General features: G+C 42.5%; 1 protein-coding gene across 1 annotated transcript; it reads right to left on the bottom strand.

The window, feature by feature from the left end:
• Positions 1-14,407: 14,407 nt before the first annotated feature.
• On the bottom strand, positions 14,408-22,957 carry abt1 (activator of basal transcription 1; the record flags this gene model as incomplete). Its single annotated transcript, XM_039800514.1, has 4 exons — positions 14,408-15,696; positions 17,121-17,306; positions 18,397-18,572; positions 22,633-22,957. Coding segments are annotated over 4 exons (870 nt in total), but the record flags the coding sequence as incomplete, so codon positions are not given.
• Positions 22,958-25,438: the final 2,481 nt, after the last annotated feature.

Genomic DNA, 25,438 nt, shown 5'->3' with positions numbered 1-25,438 from the left:
TCTGCTGCTCGGTATATCTAAATGTTAACTTTGAGTGAATTTATAGGAGAACTCTATACAGACACAAATAGACAAACAGAAGTCAAAACTAAAATACAAAAAAATATGTCATCCCCTCTGCAATAACCACTCTATCTATCTATCTATCTATCTATCTATCTATCTATCTATCTATCTATCTATCTATCTATCTATTTATCTATCTATCTATCTATGTATCTATCTATCTATCTATCTATCTGTCTATCTATCTATCTATCTGTCTATCTATGTATCTATCTATCTATCTATCTATCTATCTGTCTATCTATCTGTCTATCTATCTGTCTGTCTGTCTGTCTGTCTGTCTGTCTGTCTGTCTGTCTGTCTATCTATCTATCTAAAATACATGTTTTCTGACATGTTATTGAACAGCCCAATATCTATAAATTAAATGTTGTTTTTGCCTGTATTGTCTCCCACTGTCTCACTGCCTGTTTACCTGCAGGCGTCAGACAGGTGTTCACTGTTTACCTCCTGCTGTTTAAATTCACTTTGATCTTCACACACACACACACACACACACACACACACACACACACACACACACACAGAGAGGCAAGGGAACAGAGGCATGTAAATATTTACTTACATGTTTCTACAAAGACGAAAAGAAAAACTTCAGTTAAGAATTGAAATCAGTTTTTGAGTCAACAAGTCAGCGGCATAGACTGAATTTATTTATTTAAATAACAATAATAATAATAATAATAATAAAACTTCTTATTACTGTCCCTTTTTAAAAAAAAAATCTCTGTCTACAGGAGAAGATTATTTATTTATTAGAGGATCAACCCCATGAATCAAGAATGTGCAACGTGGAATCTCCGTAGACAGTATGGGAGAGTACTGTTTGAAATGCTTATCTCGTGCAACGTACAGAAAGTGCTTAGGTCATGGTAGTTAGCTTAGCAGGCTAGTTAGCGTAGCATGCTAGGTCGATTTGCTTTTGCCCATCTGTAATTACAATGACTGGGTGTGTACGCTGTGTCCTACGTGGCTGACCAGGATATAATTCTTTTGTTCACCAGCTACATATTGTATTTTTGTTTACACATTTGTTTAATTCAGTGTCGTGTTGTGATATTATAAATAGCCTACCATTGTACGCAGGGTTTTAAAAGCATTGAAAAAGTCTTAAATCTGATAATCTCAAATTAAGGCCTTAAAAGCCTTGAATTTAGTATACAAAGTCTTGGATTTAGTTACAAAGGTCTTATATTTTTTTGTGTAGCGTTCCAAGACGTAGAACCACATATGGTCAACAATCGTTCTCTTATAAAGCAGCGAGCCTTTGGAACAGTCTTCCAAACGAAATTATTTCATGCACAAATTATAGTACTTTTACACGCCTGACCAAACAGTGGTTATTATCAAAGCAAATTTGTACGCACTGAATGACTGTGATATGAATGATGTAAACTGTGAGTGAGTGATACATTCATGAAGTGGAGAGTGTTTTTATGATGTGAGTGAAGTAATGCTTTCATGTATTATTGTGTATATATTTTATGAATTTTTGTAAGTATAACATCAACCTGTCCAGGGACTGCGGGTGGAAATTAGCATTTTTTGCTATAACCTGGCACATGTCATCTCTTCTTTTATAGACTAATGTTTTTAGTGCTTTGTCCCTGATTAAATAAAGAAATTAACTAGCCTTTCCTAGGATTAAGTTCATACCATAACAAAATGAACTGTAACTAATGTAGGCTAATTAAAAAGTTAGCCCGGAGGACCGAGACGCAAAGTAAACACACCTCTCTGACGTCGGTTAACACTCCCTCTGACCGTACGGGGGGTTACACTCCCTCTGACGGTACCCCGGGAGGGGGGTTAACACTCCTCTGTCGGTACCGGGGGTTAACACTCCTCTCTGACCGGTACCGAGGGGGTTAACACTCCTCTCTGACCGGTACCGGGGGGGTTAGCGGTTAAACTGAGCGGACGATGTGCGGAATGTGTCGCTGTGTGTCGGAGCCTAGCTGGCCGCTCGGCGCCTTCAGACAAAGCTCAAGCTAACAGGCTAACGGCTAATTAGCTAGCCAAGCACATCTGCAAAGATTGGATCTGTGAGCGCATTAATCTGCCCGGTGTGCATCTTATAACAAACGGAGCGAGCAGCCGTCACAATATAGGGGAGAGTGGGGGCTGTTGCAACACTTTTTACATTTCCTTCAGTTTCTCAGCAACCATTTGTATTAGAAAGACAAAAAGAATTATATATTAAACCCATATATGTCACCTACTTGCCCATACTGCTGCAACATGTGTACATATGATAATATGAAAGTAATTTGTACTTAAATGGACCTTGAAAAACTGTCCCCATATATGGGGACAGTTGCAACAGTACCGAGGGGCAGTTGCAACAGTCATTTAGATTTAATAAAACTCATACTTTGGCATAATTATTCAAATATTTTTTCAGTTTATTTGAGACTAGAGTTATCATACCACTGAATTGCCTTTTATATCAATTTTATCTAATTGTCATTATTGTTGTCATGAGGGACGGTTGCAACACCATGTGTGGACAGTTGCATAGGGGGACAGTTGCACACGTTGCACGTCCCACCCCTGGCAGCCATCTTAAAACTAGTGATGCTAGCCTAACACATTAGCTTTAACACATGGTACCTAAGTCTGTTAAGAGCTAAGAAACTGCACATTCAAACTATATAACGATAAAGATCAATACTTAAACAGTTTAGACAGTATGACAAAAAATCTGGTCTTAAAAAAAGTTACTTTTTCACCTTGAATTTCAGTTCTCCCATAAGGAACGATGGCATGTGACTGTTAACTTCCAGAAAGATGGAGGGGGCCTACTGAGCATGTGCATTAGGAGTTTCATCACTATCATTCCTGATTGGAGAAATCAGCAATGTTGCAACTGCCACACATTGCAACTGTCCCCACTCTCCCCTATTATTTATGTATCTTATGTGGTATTAACTTTGTATTTGTTAATATTTTTATTCTTATTTTTAATCCCTATTTTGCTCTTTGTTTTTTAATGTTTGATGTTTTGTGTAAAGCACTTTGAGTTGCCTTGTGCTGAAAAGTGCTATATGAATAAAATTGCCTTGCCTTGCCTACGCGGAGCTTTCTCTGTATCTACGTAAGAAACCTGAAGTTTATACATGCAAAAGCATTGGTATGTGTGTGCGTACGTGTGTGTGTGCGTGTGTGTCTGTGTCTCTTTGTGTGTGTCTGTTTTTTTTTGCTGTATTGTATGTGTGTTTTTTTACTTTATTGATTGAGACGTATTGTCCGCCCGTCAAACACAACTTAGAGAAAGTCCCGCACACTGACCATTACGCAAGCAATCATTTATTTAGAAAAATACGTTTCGGTCTGAGACCTTCATCAGGTAAATTTATCTGATGAAGGTCTGAGACCGAAACGTATTTTTCTAAATAAATGATTGCTTGCCTACTGGTCAGTGTGCGGCACTTTCTTTAAGCTTCTGATCTGCTACTTTTGATCATATCCTACGCACCTGCCCGACAAAAGAGGTGTGCAAAAAAATCTTTCCCATGTCAAACACAACAAAATTTGGTTTGGCAGCAATCCACTCCACTTAGCTGTATATAAACTTTTAAGATATAAATAGTCATAATCACACAATCATAAAAAATAAAATACTTAAGTTTCCCTTTCACCAGAAGTAAGTCATAATAATTTCTAGATAAAAAACATGGAAAAGGTGTCTATTATGCTAATTGTTAAAGGGGATATTAAATATGTTTTGCAGATTATGTTCACTATAATCATCTTGTGACTTTGCAAATACTTTTAATAAACATGTTTTCTCATCATGTTGATGCTGCTGGCTAATTTTTTAAATTTCAGCTGCGTAACAGCAACAGATCCTCCGCAGAACTCTACCAACATCAAACATAATTCTGATCTGTATTTTCCACTCTGTGATAGACATGACTTAACCCAGTGAATAAACTGGTAATTTCAACCAAAAAGATTCAAAATGAGGCTGAGATAAATGAAAAAATAACTTAAAAAATGAAGCTTTGATTCAATTTTATTTATTTATTTACTATTTGTCATTTACAATGCAGTCTATTCCCAGAGAGCAAGCCAGGCTGACCAACTCATCTCAATGTCATAATGGTACATATCACATACAGTTTGACATTGATGTATGTGGGAGATGAGTTCTGATTTGGCGAAAGACGGTGGCGAGGAAAAACTGCCTTTAAAGGCAGAAACGTCGGCAGGGACCAGGCTCTTTGGGGGAAACCCTTCCTATCGGATTTGGGTGAAATGGCACATTAAAGATATTCCAAAAAAATTCATAATAACGTTACATAATAATCTGTGGACAACTCAGGGAAAGTTTGGCCTGCAACCACACGCTGTTTGTACTTTGTGGTTTTTACCTTTTGCATGTCCTGGTGTTTAGCATTTTGAACACCAGGTTTCTGTCCAGCTGTAGCTTCTCCCCATGAGGGCTGCAGCCTTCTGCAGCGGTGAAGCCAGACTTCTCATCTGATCTAGGAACGCCGTTAAAAACTCATGGGCATCCTGAACATACAGACGCACAGGTTTGGATTTGATGCACGGACGAGAAGAAATCAGCAGGCGGCCAAACATTTAACGGTAAGAACCAGATGACTCACTTTCAGGTAGCTGAAACTTTTATCTGCAAATATAGGAGCCTGGACAGAGATGGCCATCCTGAACGCATAGAGGGCCCACAGTTTGTATTGACGATCTCCGGAGGCGTGACCTCTTACAATGTTTATAAAACCTCTAGACAGGGGGAAGTAAAATGGTCCTTTAGGGGGTCAGTCAGGAAGGTGTGTGTGTGTGTGTGTGTCCTTATCAGCCCAATCTCCCTAAAAATGTAATTCCACAGCTGTGGATCGTGGCTGTGGATGTCCGTGACGAACTCTCTAAGTGTGATCAGGCTCTGGAGGCAGGGCGTTCATGTAGGAAGTCACTGATTCGATGGGAAACCTGCCACACACACGCACACAACAAGACTGGTCACGCATCAACATCACGATCCTCGATGACAAACTACAAACTGTGGCTCATTTCACTGAAACGGTAACTGTATTTTAATTTCAGGTGGTGTATTTATATATGTTCTGCATGGAGGTAGAAAGAAATGTAATCTGCAACATAATCTTGTATTTCTAAGAACAAATAAGCTGTTGCAGGTCATTCGAGGTGAATTAACTCTTTCCGTATTCCGTGAAAAATATTTAAAATATATCAACTTTTCCGTTTCTTGTCTCTATGTGAGAGTACGTGTGTGTGCAGAGGTACTCACCCAAGCCTGTCGAGCTGATGAACCCTGAGCCTCAGTGGACTGACGGCACCCTGTCTCTGGCAGATGTCTTCATCGAGAGAGGAGCAATACACAGTGGGCTTAGGCCGAGCGGCAGCTGTTTTCCTGTACTCTTCATTGACTTGTGCTGCCTCCTCTTCATCGCTGAGCCCTTTAAACTCCACCACTTGGTCATTTGGGATTATAACAGAACTGAAACATGGAGGGAGAAACAGGCTGTTATTCTGTATTTCATGTATTTTTTCTACTGATGGGATAATCTAATTGTATTCACTCTATGTGGGTCAACATGGCAAACAACAGCAAAACCAAACCAAAAGTGAGTACATGTCCTGCAGAGATAATACTGATTTCTGCTCAGCTTCATCGTCAGTTACTGGAGCCACATGATGTCTTCTCTGTTAAAGGACAGAAAACTCCAGAGGGTCAATATTACAGCAGCAAGATGAACTAGAACACTTTAGAAGACACAATTCAAATTCTGTAGAGTAAAAACAAAAGCAATGTCTATGTCAAGCATCTTTGGTGTCCAAAAACCCATTTTACTAAATTCTTAAATCTTGGTGTAAAACGCTGTTACTTCCTGTGAAACCTACCAGGGGTCGACCTGTGAACAGTCTGTACCACATCCCGCTGCAGTTCTCCGCAGAGGTTTTGGCAGCAGGCGCTTCTGAGACAGTGACTCTGGTGATGCACAGAAACACATATTCTATTACACACCCAAAATCAATCATTTAGGGGCATTAAAAACTCTGTCACAGTTGTCACAGACTTCAGCCATGGCTCTAAGAGAACTAACATCTTTCCCAACACTGTTCTCTTTCACACTTACACCAAACATAAGATACGGTGTTCACTCGTACACGCTTTTAAGAACAATTGGCACAAGGTAACTTGAAGTGTAGTAAGTGTGCCCATTAGCCTACTCAATCATCAGATTAACCAATAGCAAGCAGGAGTTAATATTGATGATCAAGTCTTCAAAAACAAATTACTAGTCATGGTGCATGTCTCTGAGGTCACTGACGTTTACAATGAACACAACATTTAAATGACTGATGAGAAAACAACAACTTGTATGATGTCATGAACAGTCCAATAATAAAAAATGTTAATCTTGTAATTTAACAGAGGAGCTGATTGAGCTCCCTGCTGACATCAGGACGGCCGAAAGCCTACGCACCTTTCTTGAAGCTGCACTTTCATATATGGCTCTTTGGAGTTTTGCTTATCTAAAGCTGATGTACTGGCACTTACTACTTGTTGTCTGGAGTTTGCACCCTCAGGGTTGAAAGCACTTAATTGGAAGTCGCTTTGGATAAAAGCGTCAGCTAAATGACATGTAATATAATGTAATGTAATGATTAACCTCTGTGGATTATATTATGTTATATTTTTGCACCTCTGCATATGTAAAATGAGTGAAAAATATCAAGAAAACACCTTACTGTACTGTTCAACACAGCACCTCAATACATTGCATCACATCCTACAGGTGTTTTTATTTCCCCAGTAGCTCACTATACTGTATTCCAAAGCTACTTTCTTACCTCCCATTGGAGCGCTGTCTGCTCTCTCTGCACTTTTTCAGGAGCGATTTGATTTTTCTGTCAAGGAAAAAAGGAAATATATTTCCTATTGTCAGCAAAGCCAGAGAGAGACTCAAAGATGTAGATGAACAAGGTCTAAAACACTACACAAACTTTGTACATCTGTGAAACAGACCTTTGGTTGTCGGTTGAACATTGTTGCAACGTCTTCCAGCAGGTGAAATGGGAGTGAACTGTTGGTCAACTTAAGTTCTAAGTGAGTGTAGGTTTCTAACTCCAACTTGATCTGCTTTATGACAGCGGAACACGACTTTATGACATCATGTTCTAGAATGCTTTATGACAGCGGAACATGACTTTGTGACATCATGTTCTAGAATGCTTTATGACAGCGGAACACGACTTTATGACATCATGTTCTAGAATGCTTTATGACAGCGGAACATGACTTTATGACATCATGTTCTAGAATGCTTTATGAAGCAGGAACATGACTTTATGACATCATGTTCTAGAATGCTTTATGACAGCGGAACATGACTTTATGACATCATGTTCTAGAATGCTTTATGACAGCGGAACATGACTTTATGACATCATGTTCTAGAATGCTTTATGACAGCGGAACATGACTTTATGACATCATGTTCTAGAATGCTTTATGACAGCGGAACATGACTTTATGACATCATGTTCTAGAATGCTTTATGACAGCGGAACACGACTTTATGACATCATGTTCTAGAATGCTTTATGACAGCGGAACATGACTTTATGACATCATGTTCTAGAATGCTTTATGACAGCGGAACATGACTTCATGACATCATGTTCTAGAATGCTTTATGACAGTGGAACATGACTTCATGACATCATGTTCTGGAATGCTTTATGACAGTGGAACACGACTTCATGACATCATGTTCTAGAATGCTTCATGACAGTGGAACATGACTTTATGACATCATGTTCTAGAATGCTTTATGACAGCAGAACATGACTTCATGACATCATGTTCTAGAATGCTTTATGACAGCGGAACATGACTTTATGACATCATGTTCTAGAATGCTTTATGAAAGCAGAACATGACTTTATGACATCATGTTCTAGAATGCTTTATGACACACAGGCACCGAGTTCCATCAAATATGTCTAATAGTACACAGACAATTACACATTAGAATAAGACAATTACTACTGTAATTAAATAAAGGTCTGGAACAGTAAACCAAGCTGTATCTGAAAGAAATAGAAAGTCAGCCTAGTGCAGACATTTTAAATCTATGCTCATTTGGGTATATTTGTCTTTGTTAGCTCCTCTGAAAATGTCCCTACCCCACACGTACCCTATGGTATGACATCTATTATATTTTTCAGCATAAACTCAGTCTAACTTTTTTGCTTTTTTGTCAATTTCACACAGTGTAAAGCTTCCAGGAAGCCAAAACACAATCAAAATGACACACAGCTTTAAAAATATACAAATAATAATGGAATAATATTTATGACTCAAAACATTACTATAAAACGGTACAGGAGCTGTCAAAGAAACACAATGGGTGATCAGGGAGGAAAAAATACAAGTGCAAGAAGTAAGGAACATAACTGGAGATAGACAGAGAATAGCAGAAGTTTTGACGTACCTTACCATTTCTGCTCAGGTTTTAGATCAGGTCTGTCGGACTTTTCATAACAGGGAGTAAAAATCTTTGGACATTATGTCATTTAATATAAGTGCAGTCAGTCCGCTTGCAGTATATGCTCAAATCCTTATATTTCCTATAAATATTCCATATTGGGGATACCTTTTTCCATGCTGCAACAGACAAGGCCCCACACTTGTTGGACACTTATTCAACTTAACTGTGTAGGCACACAGACTTTCTAAACTGCATTATGACACTATTTACTGATGACACGAACCTCTACAGATGCACGTGTTAACTTGTTGATTCAGGTATTTGTACAGGTGTGACAATAAGGCTGCTTTTGTACAGGGCCAGGACACACACAAATCATTTGTGTATTTTCCTTCTCTTTATACATCCATGGTTGAACCAGTAATGTTTGAAACACATGCAGCCATCCTGTCCTTCTTATTCGTGACTCATTGGTGTGCATCGTAGGCAGAGGCATAGACTGTCAATATCAACAGTTCATGGGCAGAGGTCGAGTCAGGTTAATCTGGCCAGTATCAGAGACCTGGGGTCTCATTTATAAACGGGGCGTACGCACAAAACAGGGCTGAATATGTGCGTACGCCACTTCCCACGCAAAGGTTGTGATTTATAAATAACAAGCTTGACGGGAGAATGTGCGGTCCTCTGACCCATGCATATGCACATTTTGGAGACAAAATAGTAATTGGAGACGCAGATGGTGAGGTGGTGAACTGAACTCAGTCTGCAGCAAGTAAATGGGTATAAGATTACTCGTAATATTTTCAAGTATTGATGCCTCACGCACATTCTTTCACTCCATATATCATCCACATTACCATGAAGATTAAATCCAGCAGTGTTATTTGTGCTTGTACTGAGTAATAATTGTTCCATTAACACCTCCAACTCAAATCTTAAATAAAAATGTGTTCTTAATGTTTAATCGCCGTTGTCTTGCCGTCACATTGTCCGCTACGGAGCGCAGGAGGAGGAGATGGCCCGGTTCCATGGAATACAGGATAGCATCAAATACCCTAGCATTAGATAACTGCAGAACACAGTGTAAATAACTAAATATCTGTCTTTCAAACTAGGGCTGGGCGATAAAACGATAACGATATGTATCGCGATAGACACGTAATCAATATCAATAGAAAATGCGTTCGATAAAACGTTCGATAACTTGTTTTTCTTCTTCGGAAGAAACCAGAAGTTGCGAAGCAAGTTTGGTTGCATGAACAAAGGCACTCACTCTCTGGTAACCTAGCAACGTAGGGAGTGACACTCTAACAGCCAATCATGTAACAGTATCAAGTTTGGTTGCGCCACATCGCTGTCTCGTGTTGGATTCTACAATAACAGAACCGGCGGCGTGTAGCGATAAGTGGAAAGTGAGTGCCGCAGCGAGCGAGGAAATTGTTGATAAAACATGAAAAGTCAGTATGGCAGTTTTGGGGATTTTATAAGTCTGACCGTCGTCCCCACCAACACTACCGCAAACTTGTTTTACCACCTTAGCCGCGCTCACACTTTGGAGCACAGCCGTATTCGCCAGCAACGTCCAACAACATCTGCAGCTGCTACACCGCACAAGCAGCAGACCGCCATGGAGAGGTACTCTGCATCAGCACCTTACTAAACGCTACAAGCAGCAGACCGCCATGGAGAGGTACTCTGCATCAGCACCTTACTAAACACTACAAGCAGCAGACCGCCATGGAGAGGTACTCTGCATCAGCGCCTTACTAAACACTACAAGCAGCAGACCGCCATGGAGAGGTACTCTGCATCAGCACCTTACTAAACGCTACAAGCAGCAGACCACCATGGAGAGGTACTCTGCATCAGCGCCTTACTAAACACTACAAGCAGCAGACCGCCATGGAGAGGTACTCTGCATCAGCACCTTACTAAACGCTACAAGCAGCAGACCGCCATGGAGAGGTACTCTGCATCAGCACCTTACTAAACGCTACAAGCAGCAGACCACCATGGAGAGGGTAACTCTGCATCAGCCTTTTTACAAAAGCGCTACAAGCAGCAGACCACCATGGAGAGGTACTCTGCATCAGCGCCCTACTAAACGCTACAAGCAGCAGACCGCCATGGAGAGAGGGTGCTGCATCAGCGCTCACTAAACACTACAAGCAGCAGACCGCCATGGAGGATTACTCTGCATCAGCGCTATACTAAAACGCTACAAGCAGCAGACCACCATGGAGAGGTACTCTGCATCCGGCGCCTTTAACTAAACACTACAAGCAGCAGACCACCATGGAGAGGTACTCTGCATCAGCGCCTTACTAAACGCTACAAGCAGCAGACCACCAGTGGAGAGGTATTCTGCATCAGCGCCTCACTAAACACTACAAGCAGCAGACCGCCATGGAGAGGGTACTCTGCATGCAGGCCTCACTAAACACTACAAGCAGCAGACCGCCATGGAGATGTACCTGCATCAGCCTTACTAAACACTACAAGCAGCAGACCACCATGGAGAGGTACTCTGCATCAGCGCCTTACTAAACACTACAAGCAGCAGACCACCATGGAGAGGTACTCTGCATCAGCGCCTTACTAAACACTACAAGCAGCAGACCGCCATGGAGAGGTACTCTGCATCAGCGCCTTACTAAACACTACAAGCAGCAGACCACCATGGAGAGGTACTCTGCATCAGCGCCTTACTAAACGCTACAAAGAAATAATGGAGGCAGAAGTGCTGAGCAGAAGCCAGGTTACCAACCTAGCACTAAACCTGCAGAAAATAGTTCTTCTCAGGTTTCAGGTTTCTCTGTGTTTATATTTAACACTTTGCACCATTTTATTACACCTTATTAAGCAGTTCTTACTTATTTTTTCTTCACTGTGATTTTAGACTTATGTTTACATTTTAATTATTTGAGTGATTTTCATGGTTGTGTTGACATTTCTGCTTTTATAACGGAGGGGATTATAATCAGAGGAAGGTTAAGTTTAAAATAAAAATGTTTAAATTTAACATATTTTTCTCCTGGTCCTTATTTTAAATAGGTCATAAAAAATATCAATAATTATCGATATCGACCGATATGAAACACTTATATCGTGATACAGTTTTCAGCCATATCGCCCAGCCCTATTTCAAACTGTGCATATATCATCTAATGTCAAAGTCTGAGAATACAGCCGTTAAGCTCTCGCGCAATCGTTACACTTACTGTCCTCGTTATCAGTCCGAACTTTAATACTGTTCTTACAAAACCTGCTAGAAGAAAAGTGTGTTTGTGTAACAGAGTTAAAAATCGAATGTATTGTTATATATGATTTTCGCCAAAATGAAACAGCTTTGTTAGTTGTAATTGGGAGCTACCATTGGCCACATGGTGTACTGCAGATCTGCTGCGTGTAGTCTCGCGATGCTTCCCCACCCGATCGGAGAAGCTGTATACTTTTGATCTGGTAGGTTCAGTGTACAAAGTACTCCACCCAGTACATCAGTTCTCTAAAAGTAAATTGATGTTTAAGTTGATAACTTTGGTGTATCTCATGTGTTATATTATTTCCATGCACTGTACTGCATTTTGCATGTTCTGACAGAAAGTTGTCAATGTTTTCCTTTTGACCGTGAGTTTCTGCATACTGAGGGGTCACGTGGCTAGCCGTAAACTCTGCTAGTCACGTCCATGCATTGGAATTAATATTACTCTGTGTCAAACATATGTGTACTGTATGTTTAATCTCAGTATAGCTTCGGTATATGCATGAGACAACAGCGTATGTTAAAGGGCTGATAGAATGATTATATAGGGTATTTCACAATGTTTATTAAGGTCTCCTAAAAGGGAATGTAACATTGGTTGGGCTAAAAATGTCCTAGGTGCTATTTTTTTTGGCCCTTATGCATCTCTGTGTAATGGCTCTATTTAGAACAACCTTTTCTTCCAAATATGGTATGGTCATGAATATTTAGATGAGCTGCGCGCTGACTGGTTAAGGAACCACATACACATACATTGGAGACGATACAGCAGGTCTCATATTTCTCACACACACACACACACACACACACACACACACACACACACACACACACACACACACACACACACACACACACACACACACACACACACACACACACACACACACACACACACACACACACACACACACGAGGGAGAGGCCGACAGGGAAGGCATCAAACCCGGCCAGCAGCCGCCTGCTGTCCCGGCAGATTGTGGAGCTCTTGAAGTCCGACACAGTCTTACCAAATTTGCACTTAGCTATCAATTTTCGTAAAACGGCCCATATTTGAGCTTTACATAGTTGATTTCTCGCATCAAAAAGTAATTAAGTGCTCTCAAACTGTAATTACGGAGTTATTTCTACACATTTGACATGTTGCAAAGCTGTCTGTCATCGCGTGGACTTCCTGTTTGTGCTCACATGGCTCTGTTTGGGTGAAGGAAGAAAGGGGACACAGAGGTAAAACAGGTTGGTTTGAAGGACAGGTAGAGACACAAAAGCAGATTAGGGAGTTATAACTTCTGTTACATGAATGTAGATTTATTTACAACATTTTATACAGAGTGATATAAAAGGTGTGGTGACAGAATAACCACCTGATGATCAGTAGATGACAAAACCAGAGAGTTGAAAAGGTAAAACAAGAGACTTAATAAGCTCGTTGAGTGGGTTACAGAAGACTTCACGAGTAGGGGTGTCACAATTCTCCAAATCCACGATTCGATTTTCGATTTTAGGGTGCCGATCCGATTCAAGTCTCGATTTAAACTTTCTTTTCAGCAGTGACGGCAATGGCACAAATAAAGCCACTAGATGGCACAAGGGTTCTTTACAACAACAGTTTGAGTTCCTCAGAGTTTAAAGGTGCAGTAGGTAAGACTTATAAAACTACCTTTCTGTCATATTTGCTGAAACTGACCCTATGTTCCAGTAGAACTACATGAAGCAGGTCATTTAAAATAAATCCAGCTCCTCTGGCTCCACCTACAGCCTGGAGTGAGATTTGCAAAAATCCACAGCTCCCTGTTCAGATGCACCAATCAGGGCCAGTGGGAGGTGTCTAACTGCGTGTCAATCACTGCTCATGCACACGCATTCATTCTCCCTTGTGGGGGGAGGGGCTTAGGAGACCGTTTTGGGCTTCAGCAGAAAGGAGGGGAGAGGGACTGAGAAGTTGTTGATGTTCAAATTTTTTGGCTAAGTCCTGGATCTTCGCAATCCTACCTACAGCACCTTTAAGATGCGCAGCTAAATGCACCATTAGTTTAACAAGGTGCACATGAACCCATCATGGAGTCCCGTCGGAGCCCACATGCTTTACCTTCATTGTTCGTTTATAACTCTCTCACGGGGAAGGCTTAATGTTACCACGCGGTGACTTCAGGGAAGTGGGAGGATTTTACAGTTCTGCTGTATCTCCGTCATCTCTGACTCCGGCAGTGGCCACGGAGATTGGAAAAGATTAAACTAATGTTACCCTGTGTCTTTAGCTGCAGGCTTCCTCTAACATAATGTTACCCTGTGTCTTTAGCTGTAGACTACCAGCCGGTAAATTAACATTACCCCTGTGTCTTTAGCTGCATGCTACCAGCCGCTAAGCTAAGGTTACCCCGTGTCTTTAGCTGCATGCTACCAGCCGCTAAGCTAAGGTTACCCCGTGTCTTTAGCTGCAGGCTTCCTCTAACATAACGTTACCCTGTGTCTTTAGCTGCAGGCTTCCTCTAACATAACGTTACCCTGTGTCTTTAGCTGCAGGCTTCCTCTAACATAACGTTACCCTGTGTCTTTAGCTGCAGGCTTCCTCTAACATAATGTTACCCTGTGTCTTTGGCTGTAGACTACCTCTAACATAACGTTACCCTGTGTCTTTGGCTGTAGACTACCAGCCGGTAAATTAACATTACCCCTGTGTCTTTAGCTGCATGCTACCAGCCGCTAAGCTAAGGTTACCCCGTGTCTTTAGCTGTATGCTACCAGCTGCTAAGCTAAGGTTACCCCGTGTCTTTAGCTGTATGCTACCAGCTGCTAAGCTAAGGTTACCCCCTGTCTTTAGCTGTATGCTACCAGCTGCTAAGCTAAGATTACCCCGTATCTTTAGCTGCATGTTATCGACCGGTAAGCTACGCTGTGTCTGTTTTTTTCCTTCGGACGTGCGCAAGTAGGCGAGGCTGGAGAGAGAGAGAGAGAGAGAGAGAGACAGAGAGAGAGAGAGAGAGAGAGAGAGACAGAGAGAGAGAGAGAGAGAGAAAATACTGGGGTGATCGCCGACATTACTTTTGATTTAGATTGTCAAAATCGAAAGCTCATTTTGAAAGATTTTCGATTTAATATCGAAATCGTGACACCCGATAACGATTTTGTCAAGGCAGGAACAGAAAACGTAAGCTCGTTGAGTGGGTTACAGAAGACTTAACGTGGCAAAAACAAAACACCAGAATTTGAAGTAGAGTGAAACCTCTTCCTGCAGCTCTCCCTCTCCTCCCTTTTTGTTGCACGCAGCAGCAGGGCAATGCAGAACAGCCAATAGGAACGCTCTCTCTCTCCGAAAATTACCTGTGATTGGCCAGAGTCTCCCATCACAGAACAGTTTATCTAAAGACTAAAAACAGAGCCAAGAGGAGGTGCAGGAGTCTAGTTTTCCATCAGAACACTTCAATTACAAGATGCTGAAAGGTTATTATTGAATTAAATTATTGCAGAAAAGCAAAAACGAACTGCCTACCACGGCTTTAACGAGCTTGTTAGGGCAGGAATAGAACACTAAACTAACTCAAGCGGCAAATCAGAATTCAGATGGCTCCGCCTTCTGCTCAGACTGCCCTGTGATTGGTTGGTAAAGGGTTATAGCATGTCAGCACCAGTTCATCACAATCTGCTCCATGTTTCCATCGAAACCATCCTGTCCAACAGCCAATCGGCTGTCTCTCTGCGGTCACTCTGATTGTTTGGAGTTGAAAATCTTGGCAAGCAGCGAGACATTTGATTGGCTCTTCTGCTGTATGAGACGGGCCTTGCTCAGGTGCTTCTGGGTAACGGAGTCTCTCTTCTTCTTCTTCTTCGTCTGGATCTCCTCCTCTGTCTGACGCTGCGTGAAGTCCCACGTCCGCTCGTCCACCTGACGACCACAAATAAAAGTTTAAGAACAAACACGAGACAAATAAAGTTTAACGACAAACACGAGACCGTGTCAGAGACGTCCCAACTCAGAGTAACCTACTGCCGCGCCTCTTTAGGAGACTAGCGGGACGTCCTGAGTGTGTTGATCCCAACGGGAGAAGTGAACGTGCACGCAGGTTATGAGCGATTCTTCCCCCCCCCCGTAGTCACCAAAGTAAATATTGGAGCCATTCTTCAACAAGCCACACATCTCCAGAACATTCTGACACTAAAATGTTATGTTTCAGACGGACACATCCGGAGAAAATTAACTTAGTTTGAGACCCGTTTCTTTCTCAGGAACCGAACTCTTGCGAGATCTGGCGACACAGAGAAGCTAACGTCAGCTAACGTTCACCCAAGGACGGTAAGCTTCGCTTCAGAACTCAAACCTCCTATGGCGCCATTTTGATGCTACAAAGCCATCATCTCCCGTTAGCATCCCATTGACTCCCATTCATTATGGCGCCACTTTGACAGCGAAAAACTTTACATCTGAAGAGTTTAAAGACTCTATTTGTCCGTTGTTTATTTCTAAAGAAACACGACAACGTATAAAAGGCTCCATTACCTTGTACCTCACGTTATGGCTCCGTAGCAGACGCTTTTATAAAAATAGGCTAACGATTGGGTCATAACCACAAGACTTACTGTCTCACAGTAGTGGAATTACCGTATAGTACAGGAGAAGCTCTCAGGCAGTTTGGACTTCCATTAGCTGTTTAGGTTTAATTACTAATGACTAAAGACTCTATTTGTCCATTATTTATTTCTAAAGAAACACAACAATATATAAAAGGCTCCATTACCTTGTTCCTCACGTTATGGCTCACGTTAATGACTAATGTTAACTAGCATGTTATTGATCAGTAATTAGCCTGTGCCTATGTTATCTCCTTACATATACCTACGCTCTCCGTCTCTGTAAGATTGGGAATGATTGAGATTTCTCTCGGCACAGCTACCAGAAGACTTCACACTTTCAGACAGGTTGCTCACGTCACATCTACGTCTTCAAGCTCAGTTGGAGGCTGCTCAGTAACGCTCAGCCAGCACCGGGAAAGAGACTTCTGATATCCTTCACTGGTCTCCGTCCAGAGACTCGGGGTCTGCTGGTCCATTTTATATATACTGTCTATGCGTTCACCAACGTCCTAACAAAGATAATCTCCATGATGCTAAATATGTCTTTTAGCTTTGTGAATATCTAACGTTAGCAATAAATTATACAAATATAACTTTTCATCCACCCACACGACGTTCACTACGCTTTCAAACGGGGACACGCCCAGCTAGGAGACAGGAAGTGAGGACCGCTTCACACTGTTGGTGCGCTCCCTTTGGCTATAGAGGACCTTTGACCTTGTGTAGTTCATAGTTCACCTGTTGTCCGTCTCTCTGTCTCTTCCTCCTCACTTTGTCCATGTGAGCGCTCTTGTCCACGTTGTTGAGGTAGAAGTTGGTCTCTCTCTTGGCCTGAGACACTTCGGTCCTGAGTCTCTGCTGCAGGACCGTCTGCTCGTAGGCCAAGCGCTCGCTCAGGTGAGTCCACTGGAACCTGTGCAGGTACTACAGACAGACAGACGGACAGGTAGACAGGCAGACAGACAGGCAGACAGATAGAGAGACAGACAGACAGACGGGTGAGCTCCTGTTCTGGCATGTTGCTGTCACTTCACAATAATCCACAATTATCTTTATTGTTCCTAGTATTCGGGGCACAGGGAAAGTAATAACAAATCGCTATTTCTATACCACTAAAAAGGCTCAAAATATTACCACACTTCAACAGTAGTACAATGAGGGTCCCTGTCAGCGTGTCCCTGTGATGTCAGTGTGTTTTGTTTTTTTGTTTTTTTTTTTTTTTTTTTTTTTTGTTTTTTTGTTTTTGTTTTGTTGTTGTTTTTGTGTTTTTTTTTTTTTTTTTGGTTTTGTTGTTTTGTTTGGGTGTTTTTTTGATGTTTTAGTGTTGGTGTTATGGTGTGTGTGGTTGTGATGGCCTGTGATGTCAGCGTGTCCCTGTGATGTCAGCGTGTCCCTGTGATGTCAGCGTGTCCCTGTGATGTCAATTTTGCCTGTGATGTCAAGCGTGTCCCTGTGATGTCAGAGTGTGCCTGTGATGTCAGCGTGTCCCTGTGATGTCAGCGTGTCCCTGTGATGTCAGTGTGCCTGTGATGTCAGCGTGTCCCTGTGATGTCAGCGTGTCCCTGTGATGTCAGCGTGTCCCTGTGATGTCAGCGTGTCCCTGTGATGTCAGCGTGTCCCTGTGATGTCAGAGTGTGCCTGTGATAACAGCGTGTCCCTGTGATGTCAGCGTGTCCCTGTGATGTCAGAGTGTGCCTGTGATGTCAGCGTGTCCCTGTGATGTCAGTGTGTCCCTGTGATGTCAGCGTGTCCCTGTGATGTCAGTGTGTCCCTGTGATGTCGGCGTGTCCCTGTAATGTCAGTGTGTCCCTGTGATGTCAGCGTGTCCCTGTGATGTCAGTGTGTCCCTGTGATGTCAGTGTGTCCCTGTGATGTCAGTGTGTCCCTGTGATGACAGTGTGCCTGTGATGTCAGCGTGTCCCTGTGATGACAGTGTGCCTGTGATGTCAGCGTGTCCCTGTGATGTCAGCGTGTCCCTGTGATGTCAGCATGTCCCTGTGATGTCAGCCGTTACCTTGATGGACCAGAGGTCAGAGGAGAAGCGCTGGCGTTTCCTGGTTCCCATCGGCGTGTTGTTCAGAGACGCCGCCACTCTCTTTGCCACTCGTTTATCTCTGAACTCCACCCATCCTTCGGTGAAGTCACACCTCCTCAACCCCGACTTCTTCTTCCTCCGCCTCACCAGGCCGTCTGAGGACAGAGGAGACGAGGAGACAAGGAGTCAAGGAGACGAGAGAGGAAGCCGTGGTCAGAAAACACACGCACAATAAAAAACTCATAAGCTGTGTTGGAAACTGCACTATACATTGTGTTCGTCGCTTTGTAGTGATGTTCAATTACTCACCGGTTAATTTAATTCACTATATAGTCCACTATCAAATACCCACAATGCACAGCCAGGGCTCCAGAATAACTTTTTTCATAAGGAGCTCATTGGCCCCCAACTGAAAATTTTAGGGGCACAACCAGAAAATTTAGGGGCAGACACTGTAAATCAAAATGCTAACAAAATAGTCACATTTCTACTAATTTCCACTTTATTACCAATACATTTTTTGGTAATAGATGCAGAAATTACAATGTGCTGTTTAAAATTCAGTGTCACATTTTATTTTGCACTTTTGAAGAAGCAACATAGAAGGTAAACCGACAGCACCATCGCTGTCATGACAGTACAAATATTAAAAAAATATACAATACATTCAGAATTTAAAAAAAAAGTGTTTAGTAAACTTTCGGTCATTTCACAATTAAAAACAATACTTAACAAATGTATGAAAACATTAGAGGCACTGGCCAATAACATTCCACTAGAACAAGTAGGCCTAAACAACTTGTGCCTTTACTCGCTCCCCCAAATTTACTGGTTGAACATATTCGACTGGATGTAAAATTCAGTCGGACACTCTCAAATTTTGGTCGCAGTCTGGAGCCCTGACAGCTAATTTGAGAGAACAACTGATTTATAGTGTATTTGTATTGATTTTTGTATTTTAGGGTGCCTGTTAAGACCTGGCTAGGGACAACAGATGGAAACTAGCACTGTAGCTAACTCTGGCTTGTTTACAGCAAGTAATTTGTCTGTTGATCAATGAGCATTGTCCCTATCCAAAAATAAATAAATAAATAAGCGCCACGTTCAGCCCTGACAAAATGTAGCAACAATTTAAAAAAAAACTGAAACAGGGGTGCGTTGAACACCCTGTTGCATGGGGTACTTTCCATAAAATCATCTCTGAATGCAAATCAAACCAGCTATTAGGCTAACTGAACTAAAGCCATGTTAATCTCTAGGTATGGTGAAGGGTATGTGATGATGTGGGGGTATGGTGAAGGGTATGTGATGATGTGGGGGTATGGTGAAGGGTATGTGATGATGTGGGGGTATGGTGAAGGGTATGTGATGATGTGGGGGGTATGTGATGATGTGGGGGGTATGGTGAAGGGTATGTGATGATGTGGGGGTATGGTGAAGGGTATGTGATGATGTGGGGGGTATGGTGAAGGGTATGTGATGATGTGGGGGTATGGTGAAGGGTATGTGATGATGGGGGTATGGTGAAGGGTATGTGATGATGGGGGTATGGTGAAGGGTATGTGATGATGTGGGGGTATGGTGAAGGGTATGTGATGATGTGGGGGTATGGTGAAGGGTATGTGATGGTGTGGGGGTATGGTGAAGGGTATGTGATGATTGGGGGGTATGGTGAAGGGGTATGTGATGATGTGGGGGTATGGTGAAGGGTATGTGATGATGTGGGGGTATGGTGAAGGGTATGTGATGATGGGGGTATGGTGAAGGGTATGTGATGATGTGGGGTATGGTGAAGGGTATGTGATGATGGGGGGTATGGTGAAGGGTATGTGATGATGTGGGGGTATGATGAAGGGTATGTGATGATGTGGGGGTATATGGTGAAGGGTATGTGATGATGTGGGGGGTATGGTGAAGGGTATGTGATGATGGGGGGGTTATGGTGAAGGGTATGTGATGATGGGGGGGGTATGGTTGAAAGGGTATGTGATGATGTGGGGGGTATGGTGGAAGGGTATGTGATGATGTGGGGGGTAGTATGGTGAAGGGTATGTGATGATGTGGGGTATGGTGAAGGGTATGTGATGATGTGAGGGGGTATGGTGAAGGGGTATGTGATGATGTGGGGGTATGTATGAAAGGGTATGTGATGATGTGGGGGAGTATGTAGTGAAAGGGTATGTGATGATGTGGGGGTATGGTGAAGGGTATGTGGTGATGATGGGGGGTATGGTGGAAGGGTATGTGATGATGGGGGGGTATAGTGAAGGGTATGTGATGATGGGGGGTATATGGTGAAGAAGGTATGTGATGATGGGGGGTATGGTAAGGGGTATGTGATGATGTGGGGTATGGTGAAGGTATGTGATGATGTGGGGTTATGGTGAAGGGTATGTGATGATGGGGGGTATATTGAAGGGGTATGTGATGATGTGGGGGTATATTGAAGGGGTATGTGATGATGTGGGGGTATTATGGTGAAGGGTATGTGATGATGTGGGGGGTATGGTGAAGGGTATGTGATGATGTGGGGGTATGGTGAAGGGTATGTGATGATGGGGGTGGTGAAGGGTATGTGATGATGTGGGGGGTATGTGAAGGGTATGTGTGATGATGTGGGGGTATGGTGAGGGGTATGTGTGATGTGGGGGTATGGTGAAGGGTATGTGATGATGTGGGGTATGTGTGAAGGGTATGTGATGATGTGGGGGTATGGTGAAGGGTATGTATGATGATGTGGGGGTATGGTGAAGGGATGTATGTGATGATGTGGGGGTATGGTGGAAGGTATATGGATGTGATATGTGGGGGTATAGTGAAAGGGTATGTGATGATTGGGGGTATGGTGAAGGGTATGTGTGATGTGGGGGGTATGGTGAAGGGTATGTGATGTGGGGGGTATGGTGAAGGGTAGGATGATGTGGGGGTATGGTAAGGGGTATGATATGTGGGGGGTATGGTAAGGGTATGTGATGATGTGGGGGGTATGGTGAAAGGGTATGTGATGATGTGGGGGTATGGTGAAGGGTATGTGATGATGGGGGTATGGTAAAGGGTATGTGATGATGTGGGGTATGGTGGGTTTGTATATGTGGGGGTATGGTGAAGGGTATGTGATGATGTGGGGGGTATTGGTAGGGTATGTGATGATGTGGGGGTATGGTGAAGGGTATGTGATGATGTGGGTATGGGTTGTGATGATGTGGGGGTGTGGTGAAGGGTATGTGATGATGTGGGTATGGTGAAGGGTATGTGATATGTGGGGGTATGGTGAAGGGTATGTGGTGATGTGGGGTATGGTGAAGGGGTATGTGATATGGGGGTATTTGAAGGGTATGTGGTGATGTGTGGGGTATGGTGAAGGGTTGTGATGATGTGGGGGTATGGTGAAGGGTATGTGATGATGGGGGGTATGGTGAAGGGTATGTGATGATGTGGGGGGGTATGGTGAAGGGTATGTGATGATGTGGGGGGTATGGTGAAGGGGTATGTGATGATGTGGGGGTATGGTGAAGGGTATGTGATGATGATGTGGGGGCCAAAGGGGAACTTTATCGGGATGCATAGTATTCTGGATCCATGAAAAATAACTGGCCTTTCCAAAATAAAAGTCTGTCTGCCTCTATGGGAATTTAACATAGGGGGTGGACTGACTATACCTCGTATTTTAAGGAAGAACATTTATTTATTTACGATACATTATTCATTCACAAAGAAAATTGGTGTCCTTAAAGGCTGGATTTTTCCTAATTTTTTTAATTAAGGCATTAAGATGAATTTCCAAAAGATGTTTTTTTATTCCTCTTTTTAGTCAACTTTAGCATGGGTTCCTAAACTTATGAGCACTGTCTGTCTGTCTGTGTCTGTCTGTGTCTGTGTGTGTGTGTGTGTGTGTGTGTGTGTGTGTGTGTGTGTGTGTGTGTGTGTGTGTGTGTGTGTGTGTGTGTGTGTGTGTGTGTGTGTGGATACTGTATCTGTGTACTGTCTGTGTGTACTGTGTGTGTGTGTGTGTGTGTGTGTGTGTGTGTGTGTGTGTGTGTGTGTGTGTGTGTGTGTACTGTGTGTGTGTGTGTGTGTGTGTGTGTGTGTGTGTGTGTGTGTGTACTGTGTGTGTGTGTGTGTGTGTGTGTGTGTGTGTGTACTTGTGTGTGTGTGTGTGTGTGTGTGTTTGTGTGTGTGTGTGTGTACTGTGTGTGTGTGTGTGTGTATAAGTACCTTCAGGCTGGAGGAAGATGCGTCCGATCTCTCCGTACGCTGACAGAAGGTTCCTCAGGTGTTTGGGCCGGAACCTCGGAGGAACGTGACCCAGGTACAGGATACCTGGAACACACTTCCTGTCTGCACAGGAAGCCGCTCCAACGGCTTTCCGTTTGGCCTTCTTCTCCTTCATCACTGTAGCATCTCGATCACCATCATCATCATCATCACCATCATCATCTTCTTCCTCCTCCTCCTCCTCATCATCATCATCTCCTCCTCTCTCTGCAGCAGATCCCTCTTCTTCTTCTTCTTCTTCTTCTTCTTCTTCTTCTTCTTCCTCCTTTTCTTCACCTCCCTCTTCCTCTATCACAGCTGTAATCTTCCCCTCCTCTTCCTCTCTTCCCTCCATCTCTCTGCAGACCGACTACAAACACAGACATCTCTTTTCAGAATCATCAGATTAAGTTTAGCCCTTTAAAAGTCACAAAGACACAAACATCTGTAAGTACCATCAGGGAAATGTAGTTTACAGCTTCTTTTCCCACTGCCATCACTACACTACTACTAAGTACACTACTGGAGTACATGTACTTAGTAGTAGTGTAGTTGAGTAACTAAAGTAACTAAAGTAACTAAAGCTGGAACAGATGAATGAAGAGGAGTAACTAAAGTAACTAGTAACTAAAGCTGTAACAGATGAATGTAGTGGAGTAACTAAAGTAACTAGTAACTACAGCTGGAACAGATTAATGAAGAGGAGTAACTAAAGTAACTAGTAACTAAAGCTGGAACAGATGAATGTAGCGGAGTAACTAAAGTAACTAGTAACTAAAGCTGTAACAGATGGATGTAGCGGAGTAACTAAAGTAACTAGTAACTAAAGCTGTAACAGATGAATGTAGCGGAGTAACTAAAGTAACTAGTAACTAAAGCTGGAACAGATGAATGTAGTGGAGTAACTAAAGTAACTAGTAACTAAAGCTGTAACAGATGAATGAAGAGGAGTAACTAAAGTAACTAGTAACTAAAGCTGTAACAGATGGATGTAGCGGAGTAACTAAAGTAACTAGTAACTAAAGCTGTAACAGATGAATGTAGTGGAGTAACTAAAGTAACTAGTAACTAAAGCTGGAACAGATGAATGTAGCGGAGTAACTAAAGTAACTAGTAACTAAAGCTGTAACAGATGGATGTAGCGGAGTAACTAAAGTAACTAGTAACTAAAGCTGTAACAGATGAATGTAGCGGAGTAACTAAAGTAACTAGTAACTAAAGCTGGAACAGATGAATGTAGCGGAGTAACTAAAGTAACTAGTAACTAAAGCTGGACCAGATGAATGTAGCGGAGTAAAAAGTACAATATTTCTCTCTGAAATGTAGCGGAGTAGAAGTAGAAAGTGGCCTGAAAAGAAAAGACTCAGGTAAAGTACAAGTACCTCAACTTTTGGACTGAAGTACAGTACTGGAGTAAATGTACTTAGTTACTCTCCACCACTGTGAATGACGTCAGCCTGACTTTACTGATATGTTCAATATGTATTTATGATCGATAACTACGTCACTACGTGGCCCAAAGTCTACAACCTGTCCTGTTAAAGCCGATGACGTGATAATTATTGAATAAACTGCTGAGAGCAGACTGCATTCATATCATCAGCTGTTTGTTGTTTATCGAGCCGAATCACTTCCGGATTCTCGTCCTTTCACATTAAAACGTCGGAACGTAACAAACGTCCCTGTGTTTACCTGTTTTTATGAATGAATATTAATAATCTCACCTTTAGTTTGATTTTAGGATCTTCATCAACACACAGCGGTGCTCGCTCTCACGTGCGGAACCTCTGTCGCGTCTTAATGACGACACCGGTGCGTCAAGTGAACGAAAGTCGGCGGACTTACAACTTCCGGTTATGCCTTCAAAATAAGACCTTTAAAAAAAATTACTTTTATTAGGGCCCGAGCACGAAAGTGCGAAGGAACCTATTGTTTTTCGTCAGATTATTTTTCCGAGTCCATCGTCGCAATTTTGAGGGGGTTAGCATGCACGAAAACTCACAACAATTTGCAAACATGTCACAACTGGTGAAAATTGCAAAGATTCAAAATAATTACTCATATGCACCACTAGGTGGCGCTATTGCAGAAAAATCCGCGTTTGGCCCTATAACTCCCAAGCCGTACATCGCACATTCAAAAACCATATATCTTCGCATTCCCTGGATCCAGCTGAATCTCCTGATATAGGCCACGCCCATTTCCGCCTAGACTTTTATGCGTGAAAAATGGCGATTTATTGAAAACCTACTTTGCCGAACTCCTCCTAGACCGTGCGACCGATCTGCATGAAACTTGGCAGGTAGCATCTCTAGACGGACCTGACAAAAAGTTATCCAAAGATTTTTTATAGGATAAAAATTGCACATATTACGTACAAACAAATGTGTGTAGCTAAGTATGAAAACACCAACTTTGCCATATCTCAACCAAAATAATTGCTATTAACGCAAAACTTAAGATTCTTGTTTGCCATGACCCTCTGGAGGTGCGCCACACATTTTACGAACATTGCCCACTAGGGGGCACTACAAGTACATAAAGTTTATATCTCGTGAACTGCTCACCCGATTTTTACAAAATTTGATGGGTACCATCTAGGGCCACTCATGAGGCCACCCCTATAGTAAGGTACGGACTGGTCAAAGTGGGCGTGGCCTATGTGACCCTAATTGGTTTTAGCCCTTGGGCACATTTTTGACGGCCTCAATATATAAGAAAACTCACAAAAATTGGCGCCCACATAAACACCTGGGGGCTTTGCGAG

This window comes from Perca fluviatilis, chromosome 5 (assembly GCF_010015445.1).
Source record: "Perca fluviatilis chromosome 5, GENO_Pfluv_1.0, whole genome shotgun sequence".
In the NCBI taxonomy this organism is placed as follows: domain Eukaryota; kingdom Metazoa; phylum Chordata; class Actinopteri; order Perciformes; family Percidae; genus Perca; species Perca fluviatilis.
The sequence above is the reverse complement of the archived record's forward strand: the minus strand, read 5'-3'. Positions and strand labels throughout refer to the sequence as shown.